At 44.0% G+C, this 19819-nt stretch overlaps 1 protein-coding gene across 8 annotated transcripts in view; it reads left to right on the top strand.

Annotated features, from left to right (window-relative positions):
• nhsl1b (NHS-like 1b) overlaps positions 1-19819 on the top strand; it is a 119765-nt gene that overhangs the window by 59984 nt on the left and 39962 nt on the right. For 2 of the 8 annotated variants that reach the window (XM_061746443.1, XM_061746436.1), the window contains exon 1: positions 15573-15885. The exons of 5 other annotated variants lie outside the window; for them this stretch is intronic. In XM_061746443.1, coding sequence (XP_061602427.1) covers positions 15573-15885 — 313 coding nt within the window. Of the gene's footprint in view, positions 1-7153; positions 7339-15572; positions 15886-19819 lie in introns of those variants that run through there. One more of the 8 variants, XM_061746441.1, reaches the window with a different exon arrangement.

Raw genomic sequence — 19819 nt, 5'->3', positions numbered from 1 at the left:
TGTACACTATTCTGTGCTGTAAACAAGCTGCAGCTTGGAAGTAGCAGTTAATTGTACTTTTGGAATGTGGAGAGTTTTTCTGACCCTGGATGTGGTGCAGAGCAGCTCTGACGCGGTGCAGAAGCCTGTTCAGGTTGGAACTTTTCACTTGGTCACAAGTGCAAACAAGTTTTTTCTGCATGGAACAGAACTGCTGGCTTGAAACTGACAAATTTGGACAAACTCAAAGTTTGTTGTAAAAAGAAGCAGCATCCTCTGCCCACGTTCAGAATGAGGGAAGCCTAAGAGGGATTTGATCTGCAGTCAGCATTACTTTTTTTTCCAGCTATGATACTGAGTTTATGTAGTGACTTTGCTGCTATACACAAACTTTCAACTATAACGGTGGAAACAAGTCTAATGGTTGTATCCTGTATATGGACAGAAAAAGGAAATCAGTCCAACATATTGTTGTATTAATTCAATATCATAAATCGGCCACGTGCTCCTGTGATTCCCTAAAAATAAAGAAAAAATCAGCATTAGCATCATGCATGGAGGGCCCTCATCGGTACTTGGTCTTTTATGCTGCTCCAAGTTAAAAAAAAAAAAAAAAGGAGCCGTAAGGGTGCATAGAGAGAGTTGTACTGTAATTCCTCTGTAATATCTCTGGAATCTGGAGTATTTTATTTATGGATTTCCTTTGACAGATAAAAAAAGGCCCTGCAACCTTCTGCAAAGTGTATTGAAAAAAAATTGACCTATGAATGCCCTGACTTGATAAAAAAAAAAAAAAAAAAAGGAAGTAAATAAATAAAAAAGTGATTATATATGAAGAGGATTTCATCTTGAAAGAGGATTAAGAAACAGGGTTTATTCTGATAGGATACAGTATTGTTGACCCAACACAATCCTAGAGGCTTAAAGGTGGTCTCACTACATATCCAGCTCTAATAAATTCATCTTTTTAACGCAAATCCAATCATGTTTTTCTTTTCATATGGCTGAGTTTTGTTGAGAAATGTGTCCAAACTTAGAGGCCTGGTAGGCTCAGACTTTCCCTGATCCATGTTCCTTCCCGTTGTCAATCTGGTTGTTTCGACGCTTCATTTGCTTCAACAAGCTTTGTTTTTATCTGCCTGTGTGTGTGTGTGTGTGTGTGTGTGTGTGTGTGTGTGTGTGTGTGTGTGTGTGTGTGTGTGTGTGTGTGTGTGTGTGTGTGTGTGTGTGTGTGTGTGTGTGTGTGTGTGTGTGTGTGTGTGTGTGTGTGTGTGTGTGTGTGTGTGTGTGTGTGTGTGTGTGTGTGTGTGTGTGTGTGCCTTAGAGTCTTATCTGGCCACTGACGCAGAGCACACGGCACATACAGTAACGCCACGGCGTGCTTGTGCTGCAAGGGATTTGACAGAGGATGTGCAGTGCACTTAGGTACACTTTGATAAGTCAAATATGAGCCTTTTAACATGATTCAAGCCGTATGATAGGGGTTCGAGATTGGCCAAAATTGTGTCCTTTCACAGCGGGATGATGCCACACACAACCGCCGCATGTGTTGCCATGCAACCTCCTACTAAACGTCCTGGAAAAGAACAAAAAAATAAGTACTGTAAGTAAGTTACTGTAAGTAACATATTTAGATCAGACTGTGACGAAAGGAAGGGAATTATGTGTTTTTTACAGAATTTATCATATTTTGTACCGCATTGTGTTTATAAAGAATACTATTGACATTATTTGAATTGAATTGAAGATGGGTCCAGTTTCTGATGACATGTCAAAAAATGGTTGTCAATCATTTATATTTTCAAGTTATTTAAATAAAAAAAAAGAAAAGAAAGACCAATAGTGAAATTATTAAATGAATTCAGAAGATAAAATATTCACAGTTTTGACTCTAAGCAATACATTTTCAGGAGAATTTCAGAGATGTAGATGCTATTATTGTTGCACCACCCATGGCTGCAAAACTCTTGAATAAATATAACCTAATGGTGTGATATCCATTTGTTTTATTTGTTTATCAAGTCATTCAAACTCAAATCCTCTAAAATGTTATATCATTTTATTTTGCATCTAATGTCTCGTGTCAGGATCACAGACTGAGACGATGTGGTTCTTACTTCAATATGTCTTCATGAAAAAGGTATAAATAATAACCATTTATGTAAATTTAGTTTATATTAGTTTAGTTTTAGTTTATAACGTGAAGGAAATCCCCGTCTCTGCAGCTTTGTGAGCGTTGTGGTCGATCTAATTGTTACCTAAAAGAGGTTACATGGAAAAGGTTCAAATTAAAGCTATTATGGGTAAAGCAGCATCCCGTTGAGGTTGTGGTTTGACGATATGGCATTTTTTTGTTTGGTCAGGTGGGTTTTAGTGTGTGTTTATGTGCTTAGTTGCTGATTATTTCCTGGGTTGTGTTTTCTTGGCATTCTTGTTTTAGCCACACACATACACACTTGTACTTGCGCTTCGTAAACACGTCTTCATGTTATAATGTGTAGGGTGTCGTTTTTGTTTTGCTGTTTTCATCTTGTGACGAAATCAGTTCTTGATCAAGTTTTTTTTTCAACCAATCAGCATTTGATGGAGATGCAATTTCTTACAATTACCAGTTATTCGATTTTTTTTAAATTTTTTAAAATGTATTGTTTTTTTCTTTTCTTCTTGGTGCAAGTTCATTCTCGTTGATTGCAAACCCAAACCCCTTTCCTGGTGTGGGATCAACACAGACAAATGCCTACATGTCACTGCAAACAATCCTGAGACAATCTCTTAGATCTGACATCACCCGGTGACATCAGGTTGAAGCAGATGTTTTATAGCCTACAAACCATATTGGAGTAGCATTAACTGTCACGGCTCAGACAGGACAGAGAACCCACATGCACAACACCAGGCAGAATCGGAGTCCAAGAGGCTTTAATCTTTGTCAAAAGGCAGGCAGGGGTCAAACCGGGTAGTCAGGCAGATCAGGCAAACAAAACCAAAACGGGCAGGCAAAAATCCATAAACTAAGAATCATGCAGGGTTACAGGCAGGCAGGCAGGAACAGGACAAAAATCAGGAAGGCTGGAAAGCGAGGCAAAAGCACACGACAATCTGGCAACAGGTATGAGGGAATGGGCAGGTTTAAGAAGGGGAAACTGATGAGGGAAACCAGGTGTGGAGCTGGGCCAGGGAAGCACAGGTGAAGGGAATGAGGCTGATGAGGGTGGCAGGATCCAGATGACAGGAGAGTGAGTTAAACAGTAAAAAAAAACCTATCCTACACTGTGAAACTGTGACAGAACCCCCCCCTCAAGGGACAGATTCCAGATGTCCCAAAACCATCCACCCAGGGCGGGAGGAGGGGGCCCGGAGGAGGGCCCCGGCCAACAAACGGCCAAAGCTCCGGGGGCCGTCCTCGGTGCCGGGCAGACCGGTGAGGCAGTTCGGGGGGTCGCCCTTGGGGCGTAACAGGCGGATCCGGGGGTCGGTCTCGGGGCTTGGCAGGCTGGTCAGGGGGTCGGTCTGGGGGCTTGGCAGGCTGGTCAGGGGGTCGGTCTGGGGGCTTGGCAGGCGGGTCAGGGGGTCGGTCTCGGGGCTTGGCAGGCGGGTCAGGGGGTCGGTCTCGGGGCTTGGCAGGCGGGTCAGGGGGTCGGTCTCGGGGCTTGGCAGGCGGGTCAGGGGGTCGGTCTCGGGGCTTGGCAGGCGGGTCAGGGGGTCGGTCTCGGGGCTTGGCAGGCGGATCCGGGGGTCGGTCTCGGGGCTTGGCAGGCGGATCCGGGGGTCGGTCTCGGGGCTTGGCAGGCGGATCCGGGGGTCGGTCTCGGGGCTTGGCAGGCGGATCCGGGGGTCGGTCTCGGGGCTTGGCAGGCGGGTCAGGGGGTCGGTCTCGGGGCTTGGCAGGCGGGTCAGGGGGTCGGTCTCGGGGCTTGGCAGGCGGGTCAGGGGGTCGGTCTGGGACTGCGGCAGGCTGGTCAGGGGGTCGGTCTGGGACTGCGGCAGGCTGGTCAGGGGGTCGGTCTGGGACTGCGGCAGGCTGGTCAGGGGGTCGGTCTGGGACTGCGGCAGGCTGGTCAGGGGGTCGGTCTGGGACTGCGGCAGGCTGGTCAGGGGGTCGGTCTGGGACTGCGGCAGACTGGTCAGGGGGTCGGTCTGGGACTGCGGCAGACTGGTCAGGGGGTCGGTCTGGGACTGCGGCAGACTGGTCAGGGGGTCGGTCTGGGACTGCGGCAGACTGGTCAGGGGGTCGGTCTGGGACTGCGGCAGACTGGTCAGGGGGTCGGTCTGGGACTGCGGCAGACTGGTCAGGGGGTCGGTCTGGGACTGCGGCAGACTGGTCAGGGGGTCGGCCTGGGACTGCGGCAGACTGGTCAGGGGGTCGGTCTGGGACTGCGGCAGACTGGTCAGGGGGTCGGTCTGGGACTGCGGCAGATCCACCCAGGATCGCCTCAGGAACAAGAGTCGGGGCAGACAGGAGGCGGGGAGCCGGAGTCGGGGCAGACAGGAGGCGGGGAGCCGGAGTCGGGGCAGACAGGAGGCGGGGAGCCGGAGTCGGGGCAGACAGGAGGCGGGGAGCCGGAGTCGGGGCAGACAGGAGGCGGGGGGCCGGAACCGGGGCAGACAGGATGCGGGGGGCCGGAACCGGGGCAGACAGGATGCGGGGGGCCGGAACCGGGGCAGACAGGATGCGGGGGGCCGGAACAGGGGCAGACAGGATGCGGGGGGCCGGAGTCGGGGCAGACAGGATGCGGGGGGCCGGAACAGGAGCAGACAGGATGCGGGGGGCCGGAACAGGAGCAGACAGGATGCGGGGGGCCGGAACAGGAGCCGGAGCAGGAGCTGGAACAGGAGCCGGAGCAGGAGCTGGAGCTGGAACAGGAGCCGGAGCAGCAGCTGGAACAGGAGCAGGAGCCGGAGCAGGAGCTGGAGCCGGAACAAGCTGGGGCTGGCGCTGACGCCGTCGTCGTTGCCTGCCCTGAAGGCTCCTGGGCCCACCCAGAGCCAGGCGTGTTCCCCAAAAGGGGTCCCAATACTCCTCCTCCTTGGCCCAGCGCATGTTATCAGCCGATTCTCGGGGAGCAGGAACAAGCTGGGGCTGGGGCCGACGCCGTCGTTGTCTCCCCTGAGCCTGCAGGCCTCTGGGCCCACCCAGAGCCAGGCGTGTTCCCCAGAAAGGGGGAAGGGACTGGGGTGGGTCTGGGACCACCTCGGGAACAGCAACAGGCCGGAACTGGGGCCATGTCCCCGTCCCCTTCACCGTACGGTGGTAGAACTCCACTCGGTCCCCATAAAAAAAATCCCACAAATCCTCTTCCTTACGTGGTAGGTCCATGTTGGCTGGGTTCAGTCTTGGCCAGATTGTACTGTCACGGCTCAGACAGGACAGAGAACCCACATGCACAACACCAGGCAGAATCGGAGTCCAAGAGGCTTTAATCTTTGTCAAAAGGCAGGCAGGGGTCAAACCGGGTAGTCAGGCAGATCAGGCAAACAAAACCAAAACGGGCAGGCAAAAATCCATAAACTAAGAATCATGCAGGGTTACAGGCAGGCAGGCAGGAACAGGACAAAAATCAGGAAGGCTGGAAAGCGAGGCAAAAGCACACGACAATCTGGCAACAGGTATGAGGGAATGGGCAGGTTTAAGAAGGGGAAACTGATGAGGGAAACCAGGTGTGGAGCTGGGCCAGGGAAGCACAGGTGAAGGGAATGAGGCTGATGAGGGTGGCAGGATCCAGATGACAGGAGAGTGAGTTAAACAGTAAAAAAAAACCTATCCTACACTGTGAAACTGTGACATTAACATGTTCATGACACACAACACACTCCCACCTGGACAGTATATTCCAGCTTTATCATAACCAAACGTACTTGTTTGCTCTTTTTTTTTATTATCTCTTTTTGGAGCTTTGCCTTCTATGCAGAGAGTACAAACCACAACGTTTCTGATTACTGCTGGTTGAACTTCTGTATAATCGGTGTAATCACTACATGGTGGATTATGATGAAGAAAGGACCCTGCACACTTGTAATGTACAGTATAAGCCGATTAGGGAACCCCGCTTACTGTCAACATGTCACAGCTTTTGTAAGGAGTCCTGACTGCCTTTTAAAAAGTAACAACTCAGAGCGAACATATCTTAGCATTAGCGTGTTTTTTTTTTTTTTTTTTTAAAGAAAACAATTTACATGCATATGCACTTTTCAACTCTGTGCCACATGATATAAAGGCTTAGTTTAAAAGGTAACGATACAAGGTGGCCTCAGAAGAGAAAATCATGAAACCAATCTGTGAAACTATGTTGTAGTTTCACAGACGCATCCAAACTACACCACAAACCTTTGTTTACAAACAGAAACGGGGTCTGCAGTGCATCAGAAATGTTCTCTTTTCAGGATCCAACTTGTTTCTTTTCTGATATTTGTTTCCCTGATCATTTATTTTTCCTTTGCTGAACTGACATACAAACAAAAACTGCAGACCACTGCACTCTCCTCTTCGCTGGGGTCCCTTTTTTGAGCGAGATGGAGGCAGAAGCTGAGCGTTCAAATAGAAACACTACTTTGACTTCAGCATTGCCTGAAGCGATCTGCGCGACATTGCGGGCGATTCAGAACTGCCCGTGTGGAGGGTTTGAAGCGCACCGAGCTCATCGGCGCATCTGATAACACACAGTTGAATTGTGGGGATTAAAGCGATTATATTTGATCAGCACACAATGGATCGGCCACATGCTGGGGGCCCCCCGTCTCACTGAACTGCTGACTGCCCAGATTCCCTGCAATCACTATTTTCTACAAGGCTGACGTCGTGTGTGGGTGCAACTTTGTGTTCACTTTTGCCTGCTGCCCAAGAGCGCAGGTCCCATTTGAACTCATTTTGGGACCAAAACAACGTAAGTTCTCGCTTATTTTTACATTTTTTTTTGCATGTGTTTGTGTAAATTCATAAAGGATGCAAGAAATGTCTTGTGGGGAAGATTCATAAAGGATGCAAGAAAAGTCTTGTGGGGAAGATCCGGTTTAAGAGTTTTGATCGAGGCTCTGCTTCTTAATGCTGATTGGGCAGGGAGAGACTGTATTCAGGGATGTAGAGGGAGAGAGAGAAGGGAAGCAGAGTGAGGAGGGGGCGTCGTGGAGCGGTTTCCTGCAGTGTAGAAGTTGGCTTGCTTCCACTCGGAGCGTGTGTGTCTGAGGGGAGAAAGAAAGGGAGGGAGATGGAGAAAGGATCGTGTGTGGGTGCGGAGAAACGAGGAGAGGAGAAGAGAGCAGGAGGACACGAGTGATGATTGTCAGGCAATAGGGAGACAGAAGAAAGAAGAGTTGGAGGTTTGAAACCTGGAGATATATGAAGAGCCATGTTCTGTATTAAAAGTAAGTGTGCGTTTCTGCATGTTTTCTTTCTCCCGGTTTGACTTTTGGAGACAAAGAAAAAGTTGAACTCCATCGGTTTCATGTGCGACCAAGACGGCAGCTTCCTCGACACAGTATCCGTGCTTCTGTGTTTTTCCGAGTTTGAAGTTGGTTAACCCTCCTTCTTTGGCACTTTAATCATCTCGCCCTTTGTTCCCTCTGTTTGAACTCCGAATCATTCAGGTCGTCTGACTTTAATCCCTTTCTTCTGACTGCCGTTTGATCTGTCTTCTCTGCAGGTTTGGCTTCAAGGAAGTCATCGCTACATGCATTTCAGTCATGTTAAAGTTTTGAACCTTTTTTTATTTTTGTTTTTGCTGTGTGGCTGTAAGTGATGTTTGTTTGCTCCGTTCACAGTACCAGCTGGGCTGCTGTCCTGCAGAACGAGGCCATGTGTTGGCTATTATTTGATTGGCCAGTTAAAATAAGATAAAGGGAAACTGGTTAGCCTGTTACTGGAAGCCTCGTGCAATTTTGTCCCTCGTTTCACGCTTTTTACACACGACACAACATACCCTGAGACTTTTTTTCTCTCTCTCTCGACTGCTCTGTATTTCCTTATTTTTTTTCCACACTTGTAGTCAAGCTTGAAGAATGTCAGCATGTTTTGTTTTGTAGACAACATGAACGATAAAGCCCGTTTCCATCACTTTCTGTTGAATCAGTTTCATGTGAGAACCTTCTGTTTATTTTCCTTTACGTTTCAACTTTCTTTCACCCAGTTACTTTCTAGTGATGAAGATGATAATGCCTTACTTTAAAGAAGTTTATTTCTTGTACAAAAGCATTGTAAAGCATTTTTACTTAGTTATGGAAGGCGCTTGTACATGTTGAGGTCAAGCCCAGCTGTTGCTATTAGTTATGCTAAGGAGATAATATTCTATGACAGACAAACTCTCTAAAAGCAACAAGGCAGTTAAGTGTTTAAAATTGATGGCTCGGAGAAATGAGGTAATACAAAGTGGATTTGTGTCCCAGTTCATCAGCTGTGTGCAGTAATCCACGTTGTCAGATTGTCCACACTCTGTGGCTACACTTGAGAAATGGACTGAAACAGATGTTGAGTTACCTTCTGAGAATTAACTCACTCTTTCCAAGCAGAAGTTTCGTCTTTGAGAGGACACGGATGTTTAGACAGTCTTTCATTTAACAGCAACTGCATGTAAAGTCAAAAGCAACATTTACAGTTTGGGTTTTTTTTGCCGCTTCGAAACACTTAACATACTGACCCAAATACTCTGCTTTATATTAAACGCTGTGATCCACCCAGTAGATTACTCCTAGTGGTTGCCAGATACAGAGCTGCAGAATGTCTGTCATGATTGAAACAAGCCCCCTCTGTTTGGGGTTTCCAGCTCTGGGGTAGATAAATGTGACAAATTTCAGTCCTCATTTCTCCAAAAACCAGCTTGTGGCTGGAGTAATTCTCATCTGTTATAACCACCAAAACCAAGTCTTCAGTAAAGCCCTGTATTATCATGTAAGCCGTGTGTGAGACAGATTTATGTTCTTCTGACCTGCAGGGGCTTTCGCTGTGTTACATAAGTTATTCCTGCACTTGAGCCCCGTCGCAGTTGTCAGTCCAGAAAAGTGGATATGGGATGAGACACAAGTGAAGATTAGTTGGAGACACCGATGTTGCTCAGATTGGAGGTTTCCTTTTGCATGATGTCGCGTCCATGTCGGTGAACCTAAGCCCGGCTAAGCGCAGATGCTGCAGAGTTCATCTGCCTCCCTGTTGCGAGGTCAGCTAAGGCCGTCTTGGTCCCTGTCCAGTCTGGAAGAACATATCTTTGGCTGAGTGGAGTTTAGTCCACTGTTAGACTGGTTTTTGGCGGAGAATTGCAGCTGTGCACAGATCCTCTTGAACATTGTGAAGTAACCAGTCCCATCGCCCAGGCTGAATGTGAAGCTCGTTTTAGACTCATTACAATATTCACTCATGCCACTTTAAGTATTTCAACTGAAATATTGAGAAAGAACAATGGCTAATTTTATAAGTTGATCAGTCATCAGTAAATTCTTAAGCAAATATTTGACTGTGAGTTGTATATTTTAATATATAGTCATATATCCATCCTTTTTGTGCCACTTATTTGAGAAAGGTTCCTAGTATGGCAGCTTGAGCGGATATTCCCAGCCCTCCCTCTCCTCATCCTCCTCTTCCAGCTCCACCAAGGGGACACTGTGGCATTCCCAAGTCAACTGAGAGTTGTCATTTCTCCAGCGAGTCCTGACCTAGGTCTCCTTCTGGTGGGGGCATATCTAAAATTACAAAAACAATAATTAGACAGATTAAAGATTCCCACTGGAATGCGTCCGCCCATTTATATTCTTTTGTTCATGATCTAGGTGATAGTTGAGATGTAGATAAACTCTGAAACTGAACGCTTTGTCTTTTTTGTCTCAGCAGTTTTTTCCACAACATGGGAGTAATGCAGACACTGAGACTTCCTGTAAATGTCTCGCTCTGCACCCACTCACCAACACCTAAGATAGTTAAACTCTTTCACTTGTCATAGCGCCTCATTCACTGTTTAGTGAATCATTTTGATTTGTATTTGTTAGTCAGACACAATAGCCAATTTAAAGGAAGTAGATAAACCATTTTTCTAGGATTTTGTATTTATTTAAATTCAGTTGAATACTTTATTGATCACTGGATGGAGATCACAAAATTATATATACAGGAAAACACCAAATATACAAAAAAAACGTTCATAATGTATTATTAATATATTATGCTGTGAAATATACACATAATATACATACCAAACATTTGCTTGCGGAAATAATCACATTAAAATGATAGTCGGTGAAAATATTTATAACTTAACTTTTATCCCATCCAAACTTAGCTTAAATATTTTTTTTCTTCAAGTTTAATCAAATGTAACGTTAGAAATCTGAAATAACTAATAAAGCAATTATAATTGAATCATTTATATTTATAACCTGTAACATGAACAGCATGAGTACTTAACTGTTGAATAAATATACATGTTTAGCTTAAAATAAAATAAAAATTACCATATAAATAAGGGTGTTGCTTAATTAATTAAAGACAGTTGATGTAATCTGTTTTCTGCTGTAAACGGCTCCAGTTAAACCTACTCCAGCTAAAAGTTACAAGATCTTCTGAGTGCATGTGTCCCTTAATGCAGGTTGCTGTGTCAGCATCTAAATGTTTAAATTTTGAAAATTTGCCCATTGCATTTTAACTGTTATATTTAGTAGAAACCTACATTTCTAAAGAATGTTTCCCTCATTGGTAGTAGATAACATTTCACCTTTCCGGGACACTAGACAGTTAAAAGAAGAGCTTGATACTCGTTAACAGCATCATCGGTTACCTTTATGAAGCAATCCCATCAAATGTCGTTGACCTGTTTGACCTCCCGGAGGTGCCGGTCCTCTCAGGGCCGGAGCAGCCGTGCTGTGTGTGTGTGGGGAGACCGTGACCTTTGACCTGAGGCTGATCCACTACCTGCCCTTTGGCCTCATTGATGGATGTTCTCACGTAGAATGTGGCAGACTGATGATGTGGAGTGGAAGGGAGGAGAGGAGGACAAGAGAGAGGCATTGACATCAGGTGTATTCCTGATGGGTAACAGCGTTGTAAACCAATAAAACCTGATCAAATTAGTTTAGAGAGATCTCAATTAGATTATGCAGAGTACCAAAACATGGATAGAGCCAACCAATTGGAGTATTTAATAATAAAGGCCTCTTTGTACATTTTAAATCATTCATCATGCACACTTGCATGTTTGCATGAGACTTGAGAGGGTATGCGTGATGAGATGTTAAAGTCTGTAAACAAATAAAACCCAAAGGTGGAGGAGATTCTAGGTCTTGATAGGTAAACAATAGTCGGTTAAGTTCCAGTTGCGTTTGAATGGGATCTGCCGGGACCCCAGTGAACCTTTTGTCCTCTGAAAAGAGTTTGCAAAACAATAAGGCTTGTGGAAAGTTTAGAGGTTAAGGAAGACATTCCACCCAGTAACGAGGACTTATTGTGTGTGTTTTTGTTGTTGTTTTGTTGTTGTTTTTTAAAGGCTAAAACAGAAAAAAAGTTTCTTAAGAGGCAAAAGTAAATCTGTTGTTTCCACGGACAATGTGGAAAAATGTAGTTGCTTCTCAAGTCTGAGGAGACAATGGGCGACTCCCCGCGGATCGGTGGATGACTTCCTCAGACAGAGCAGCAACTCAGCATGCAGGTGTTTCTCTCGCTCCATTCACACCGATGCGTAGCCATGGCAACCATTGTCCCTTTCCCAAAGCCTTCCGCTTTCTCCACTTCCAAACAAGCACACACACTCATACACACACGAACACACCGCAATCTATGTGAAAATGCCTCAGTACAAAGTGGATGTATTTATATGCAAGCACACACTGTCTAAACTTGAACTCAGTATGATTTTTTTTTTACACTTTTCAAGAACTGGACCGCTCGCACAAACTCACACACTGACATGATGCATGCACTGACCAGTAATAATTAACACTCACAGGCAGTAGACTGTTAGAATCTGACCACATGCCGGTTCTGGGCAAGACCTCATGTCATAAATAGACAACTTGTCTATGACCTTCGATCGGTGTGTGTTTGTTCCTGTACATACTGCACCTCTTTGTCTAACGTAGATGCTCAGGGATAGGGCTGGGCGATATGGACCAAAAGTCATATCTCGATATTTTCTAGCTGAATGGCGATACTCGATATATATCTCGATATTTTTTCTGTGCCATAATTGGGGTTTCCCCCAAAGCATTATAGCATAGCATCTCTTTTAGCTTCATTTTTTTCTGAGGCAAACCCTTAAAAAAACAGTCAGTTTTAAGTCAAAGCCTCGTGCCAAATGTCACACAGGTACCTTTATTAACAGAGGTCTGCACAATATCAAAATGTATAAAACAAATGAAATAAAAATAAACTGCCTGCATATACAGAATAAAAATTCTTCTTGAATAAAATAAAACAAATATCCCTTTCCTGCATAACAATTAAATTAAAATACACTGTACAATTAATACAGTGTAGACAGTAACAGGCAGACTTTTCCACTGAGGTTGACAGTTGTGCAAATAACAAAGCATTTGTGCAAATCTCAAATAAAACATTCAAGTCAATTTGTCACAAAATAAGCTATATCAAAATTAAAAAAAAAAAATTGAATTTTTTTTTTTTTTAAATCGATATAAACGATATTGTCTCGTACCATATCGCGTTTGAAAATATATCGATATATATTAAAATCTCGATATATCGCCCAGCCCTACTCAGGGATGACCCTCTTCTGCGCATCAGTTCGCCTGACTTTACTGGGGTTTTTTTGTCTGAGTGAACTGGGTGATTTTATCTGTTCGTGCCGCTATAAATTGAGGACAACAACAGTGTTAAGTGCAATTTAGGACACAGCCCCTTTCGGCTCTCCTAGTGGTCTCTGTGTGTTTAGACTCTGGTGAGTAAGTGTGTGTGTGTGTGTGTGCGTGTGCGCGTGTGTGTGTGTGTGTGTGTGTGTGTGTGTGTGTGTTTGTGTATTGTGGGGTTTTGTCCTTTATGATTTCTGTGTGATTGCACGCACCGTGGTTTTGGTTTTTGTAATCAGCTTGTGTGTTGGCTGCCCCACCATGCTGTTGAAATGATAACCGTTGCTAATGGCTGTTTTAGCCTCCAGCTATCTGCTGCGGCTTTGGCAGGATAACCACTCACACAGTCTCTGCCCATTTCCCCAAAGTTGCAGCAGTTTTATGCTCTGGAGCTGCACCAAGCCACCACAGTCACTAATTAACCCCCAAAACTCACACATCAGGGTTTCTTTGGAAAAAAAAAAAAAGGCCAAAATTACACAGTTCAACTTACTCAAAATCTATAAAACAGAAAATGCTGCCAGATTTTAAGATCTCAGACGGTTCTGTTTGTAATCTAGCATCATGTTTCATTATAGGAAATATCCAAATCCAAGCCTGGATTTCTACATGTTGCACAAACCCTAAAACCCTTGATGCTTGGTGTTTTTAAAACCAGTGACAACTGTCTTCCAGTATGAACTGTGTGTGTGTGTACTTTGGAGAGGCTGCAAATCAGTATTATGAACTTAAAAGAAGTGGGGACAAAAATATCATGCTCATTCATTCAATGTACAGTTGGGTGAACTTAAAGAGTTGGAAAAATAACCAACTTCCTGTGCTAATATTGATCTATAATAAATAGTACAATGGTATAAAATAATCTGTGGTCACTTTGAATATTGCGGTCACTAATAAAAAAACAAAAGGATGCTTTTATATGATTTCCTCTCATAAAGGGTGCTCTGACACTTCCTGTAATTATAGTTTTTTTTTTTTAATGTGTGGCTGTTGTCAAGCACTTTGTGGCTTTGAGCATACGAGAAGTGCCGTATAAATTAACTTCACTTACTTACCTACTCCTATATTTGCAGTTCTGTTAACTATTTTGGAGGGTTTTTAAGCAGAAACTGTCCTCCACTCCTTCAGCCAGGGAACGTTTGCCGCTACTGAAAGCTGTCGCCGCTAGAGGGAGACATTTATCTCCCTCATTTATCTGTTTTTACTTTTTCAGTCCTATTGTTATATTTAATGCTTCTTTTTTTCTAAATACTGGCAGGATTTTTATTTTTCGAACAGTCTTGGCTGCTCCGCTAATGTGCCTGGTGATGTATTGTTTTTGTAGCTGTCAAGGAATTTGTGGCTCCGCTGTCGAGTCCAAGACAAATTCCCCCAAGTGGGACAATAAAGTATATTGAATTGAATTGAATTGCTCTCACCCTGTGAGCGTGTTATTTTCAACCACATATCTATTCATCTTGTCTACTGTGCTTACATGTATTTATGTTAGATTGTCAGGTGTTAAACTCAGTCCATCTGGCCTCCACTCTGTGCTCTTCTTGCAGTTCCATGTGAATACTTTTATATTCACCAATGAGTTTTGAGTCTGTGGGATTTTTGAGATCAATCTTCATGCATGTAAATCTCAGGCAGCATTTTGATGTTAACTCCACATGCGTGTGTCTGAGTCATGAGCTTGAGTCATCGGAGTGACCCACCACACGCCAGGTCGTTCTGAACATCCACACATTTATGAAAAGGGAGGTGATACACTGTTGTAAAGTGCAGCCTGGTGTCCATCTGTGTTTTGCGTTTGCTCACGATCAAAGGCTAGGGGCTGGAGCCTGGATAATCTGGTTTTACAGATTAGAAAAGCAACATTTAGGAGCAGAGGAAAGGAGGAGGAGGAGCCACGGGGAGAGGCCATGTGGACCCTGCTGGACAATGCTGATGTTCTCTCAAATGGAAGGAGGACGAGGAAGGAGGGTGCTCACCAAAACCTCTCTCAACACTCTTTTGGAAACTTAGATTTTTCTTGTTTTGATCCTAATGCACCAAAGGAGGCGCTCAGCATCTTTGGACATTAATCGGAATCATGACTTTTGTCTATTTTTCTTGGCTTTTGTGAAAAAAATCTATGCTTTTTTTTTCTTTTTTTTGTGGGCTTGCTTTTAGGACATTGCAAAAGACAGTGTAGCATTCAGAGGACAAATATGCCTTACCCACAGGTATTTCTATTAAGGCACTCGTCTTTGTTTTAAAACCATAGTTGTGCATCTTTGGAATATTCCCAACATTTTCTGTGGTAGTATTTGTTGGTCGGAATTCCTGTTTTTGCAAGCTCCCGGCATTTCTACCAGACAGCCAACTGACAATTATGCAGAATTACTAAAAGCTTTTTGCTGCAACACCTCTGGAAAATATATATCTACATATTTTTTTCTCTCTGGAGTTAGATCTTGTAATCAAACACGGAGCATAGCGCTTCTTTGTCAGGCAAATCAATGCAAGTCAATACCGTCCCCTGAGAGAAGGACAGGAAAGACAAAAACAGTAGGAGGAGACAGAGGAGGGGATAGGGTCCCGGGTGAGTTGCTAAAAACCTCCAAACCTCCATCCCATCTTTGCAGAAATAGAGGGGGAAGCCTATTCAGGGTTTGAGAGTACAGGGGGAGGTCCCCCCCCCCCACACACACACACAACCTTCATTCACCCCTCCATCCTATTACCTCCAGTGGAGGGCACCGAGAAAGAGGGCCGTCCAAGAGGGAGGAGGAGTTGGGGGGGAGCTTGCTCCTTCTGGGGAGTGCAGGTGGTGGGGGCTTAGGTCTTAGCCAGGGATGATCACATACGTCCACTGCCTCTCCTCTGAGCCGGTGGTCAGTTGCTGGCACAGGGCCTGCTATGAGGACTTCCCTGGAGACAAGCGAACTCTGCGCTCCTTCAAGCACGACAACAGCATGGGGAACAAACTCCAGGCCCAGTCCGTCCCCAGCCCCAATCCCGCCAGGTCTGAGGGCTGCCTGCGCAAGCGTCTGCTCTCGGTGTCAAAGGTGCATCAGAAACAGGACTCTCTCTGGACGCCAAAACCGCTCCTTGGACCTGTGGCTGAACACTCGCAAGGGAAGACGCAACCCTGCCAGGACGGCAAAGGTACAACCTAAACAGAAACCCCTCCCTCTGAAGATTTTTTTTAAAAGCTAAAAGGCAAACAGGTAGCAGCCTCCGTTAGCCTCTTAAGTGCGACTTATAGGACTTAACACGACACCACATTGCTGTTTTGCCAAAGTAATGATTTTGCTCTGGTGTTGGCTGGGAAACAAGCTCCCTGTTGAGTGAACTTAGGTCACCTGAACTGTTTGGGGGAGATAGTTGTCTGCTGTTTGTGTGCCAGTGAGTCACGACACATGAGGTGGAGGCTTTTCCCAAGACAGGCTTTGTCTCTTCTTATTACGTGATTTCCATCCCCTTGTTAACTGAGTGATCTGCACCGTCTGTGTGTGTGTTTGTGTGTGTGAAAACCTGCTGGTGTGAGTGCGTGTATGAGTTGTTGGTTGTACCATGTGGCATCGATTCAAATTGTGGCTTTGTGACTTAAGACACCTCTGGTGGTAATTGGACTTCACTACGAGATAAAAACTAACTTCAGCTGTTGTCATGGAGATGGGATGAAGTATTCTATTTCTATATCTAATAAGACCATCTCACTCTGCTCCAGCATGTGTTTGGGTATTCATGTGTCCACTCATGCACGTGTTATTCGCGGTTGTCACTCTTGCAGTTATTTGTGTCATGTGGGACGTCCACGCTCCAGTGGTCGTCAAACCTCTGGGAACGGGACATAATAGCTCACAGCTGGAGGTGACGGGACAGGCCTGCGGGGAGAGGAACAGTATGACAGTATGGGGGTGATGGATACGACACTGCTCGGGTTATGGAGGTGACCCACTTTCACCTTTGACTCTACATAAAGGAGCCATCAGGCTTCCGGAGCTAAACTCACGCCTGCTTTGACTAACACGTCCAGACGGCTCAAGATGTTGCTGCCGTCGGTACAGTATTGTTGGAACTGTAGCTTTGAATCAGCGTCCCAGTCATTGTGTGTTCATGCACCGCTGAACAGACGAACACATGGCATTTAGCACTTGTCTTGTTTGAGTATTCATGTTATATGCACTAACTTTTCACCACTATATCTTGAATAGCAGCAGGATTTTTCTTTTAACCCAGCTATTTTCTGCATCAGGGATCTTTCCTCGACTACAACCCTCCTTTCATTTAAGTTTAGAGGTGGAGCAGGTGTTCACCCAGATCCCCCGTAATCCCTTGGTGGGTAGGGAGGTTCAGTTATCGGCCAATCAGAGCAAACTGCTCCCGAGGGAAGGGCACCTGAGGGAGGCGAGGCTTGTGCAGGGACTAGATGAGACCAAATGAAATGGATTGAGGGCATTTATGGAGGAAGCCCTGGTGAAACTCAGTTACGTTAATATGATTTTTGGCTGTGGGAATTGGGAAGGGGTTTGATCTCGACCTCAGGTCTTTATCGTTGTCTCTTCTTTTCTGGTTCTGGTATAATGCACACAAACCTAACCACCTTTTCCAAGCCATGAAAACATTCAAATTCAAGATGAAACAGCCATTGACAGCTTTGGATTCTTGGCCTGTTTGATAAAAACAAATGATTTTAGTCTTTGTATGCTCTCCTCTTACAGAAATAAAGCTAAGGGATGCAGGAAAAGAGTTATAAAGTTCAAAAGTCTATCTTTTTTTCATACATCCTCAGTACTTCACATAGGTGGACTAAGACTTGAGGATCTGTGGTGAAACACATTTCATGAACTCACAATCTTATTTTTTTAGTTTCCCTTTTAGGACTCCCAGAATCTAAACACAAACAAGCACAAAGACGGATGAGCACAGATAAACACAGTCAGCCTGAATGTGCATGGAACCCTTCAATGGCAGGTTGGAGGTGGGAGAACAATGGAGCAGAGAGCGTGACACACGTCTTAATGGGATGAAAAAATAAAGGGATTTCACCAATTCTCTCTCACACACACATAGACAGACACCCACACACTGATGTGGGGGTCCGGGGTTTGTCAGGGTCATTCAACTGTAAAATGAGTGCAGATTCAGTTTTTTGTTTTGTTTTTTGTTTTCTCCCCTCCCAAGTTTTGTCTTGTCTAGTGTGAATGGTCCAAATCTGCTTTCTATTTATAATTTTTTTTAAATTTTATTTATTTATTTTTTTTATTTGATTTGTTTATTTGCACAACATAAAAAAAAAAACGGTACAAAAGTTTAAATGAACATAAAAGCATGAAAATATGTGCAGATGAGAAAGGAAGCCCTAAATGGGCTTATTCAAAGTTCTCACCAAGAAGATACATTGTATTGAAAATACATTGTATTGAAATAATAGCAAGAACAAAAAAACAAAAAACAGAAAAAAAACAGCGTTCCAAAAAGATGGATATAAACAGACAATTTCTCGGTGTGCACGTGCAGAAGTGAGTCCACATTAAGTGGAAGCACTTCTAGATGCTTGATCAATAAGGCTGGTCTTCAATCTCTGTTTAAAACTACTAATAGACAGTGAAGATTCTGCATGCAAATTATTATTATTTGCAAATTATACATACAAGTTACACCCATCAAGTCTATATAGTTTTTGTCAATGTTCCTGAAACATGGAAATGAATAGGAGGTAAAGGAGGTGAGGCATGGTGGATAACAGCTCGTTAGAGGCCTAATGGGTAACAGCTGGTTAGTGACTGGATATCTGCTACTCCTCCGTATGTGACCTGTAACGGGTAATGGACTAATGAGTGACTCGTACAAGGATGTAATCGAGTTCGATTGGCTGGTGTAGGAGCCTGCATGTACCGGTACGTTTCTTTCTGTCCATTTCTCTGGATAAGATTTTATTTTTTGAAATAACAGGGTTCAGTATCTGTTGCTCATTTTCTCTCCTTTCTTTGTAGCTTCTCAAACTGCCACCTTAAATCTTTTCCAAATGAAACGTATATTACTTCCACAGGATTAAAAACTCGTTGGAAAGCATACTTGACACATGTTTTGAATGGCAAATTCAATCAAATAACAAAAAAAACTTTTCTCACATTTAGAAAATTCATGTATATACATTTTATGAACAATATGTTACACTTTATTATTATTTAACCCAGTCCCACTTTCCCCCCTGTTTTTATGATCTCTGTATAAATCAGCCTCCTTCATTTAAAGTTTAACATAAACACTATAAATCAATGTTATGTACAGATCTGTTGAGTTTTGCTTAAGCAGCATACATTGTTATTTCCAGAAGTCACACATAACATTTTCTATGTGTAAAACGAAGTAAATAAATTAGCCATATTTGAGATTTTCCAGATTCCTGGAGTTATAAAATCCTTCATACAACTGGATTTTTACTTGGATGCATCCTTAATACAAGTAGATAATGAGTTGAGACTAATATAGTGGATCTGGGCTCAGCTGGCTTTTTATCCACGAGAGTGACAGTGATTAAGGAGGAGAAAATGACTGATTCAACAGTGTAAGTAAAAGGAGGGATCAGGTGGAAGAGCCCCACATGTGAAACACTGGGTTTCACCTAATGGCTCGATTATCGCATCAGGACATAACAGCCACATAATTACAGAAGTCTACAGACACAGTTAACCTAGCATTGAAAGAAACAGCGGAGGTAATGACACAGCATGTGGTTGGTTGTATTTAAGAAGTACGTCTTAATTAAGATATACTTGATTGCGATCGTGTCCCTGCTCATTTCTCATTCCTTATGTATGGAGCCGCCTGCTGGCTGTATCGGTGTACTGCACCACGGACTCCACTTTTCTTTAAAAAAAACAAATATCTATAATATTTCCCTTCTGGATTATTAAGGCATAATTTAACTCAATTTGATTTAAGTTTTATGAGGCATATATATAAACTATTTGTTGGGATTCTGATATGACGCAGGTGATAAAAAGATTCTATCTAGTGTTCTCCATATGGTGTCTGTAACTAGGTGTTTATTGTATGTTAATGGGGGTCACTCTCACTGTACCTTTAACAA

The sequence above is a fragment of the Cololabis saira genome, chromosome 18 (genome assembly GCF_033807715.1).
Source record: "Cololabis saira isolate AMF1-May2022 chromosome 18, fColSai1.1, whole genome shotgun sequence".
NCBI classification, from domain to species: Eukaryota; Metazoa; Chordata; class Actinopteri; order Beloniformes; family Belonidae; genus Cololabis; species Cololabis saira.
This window is presented reverse-complemented; position numbering and strand designations above follow the sequence as displayed.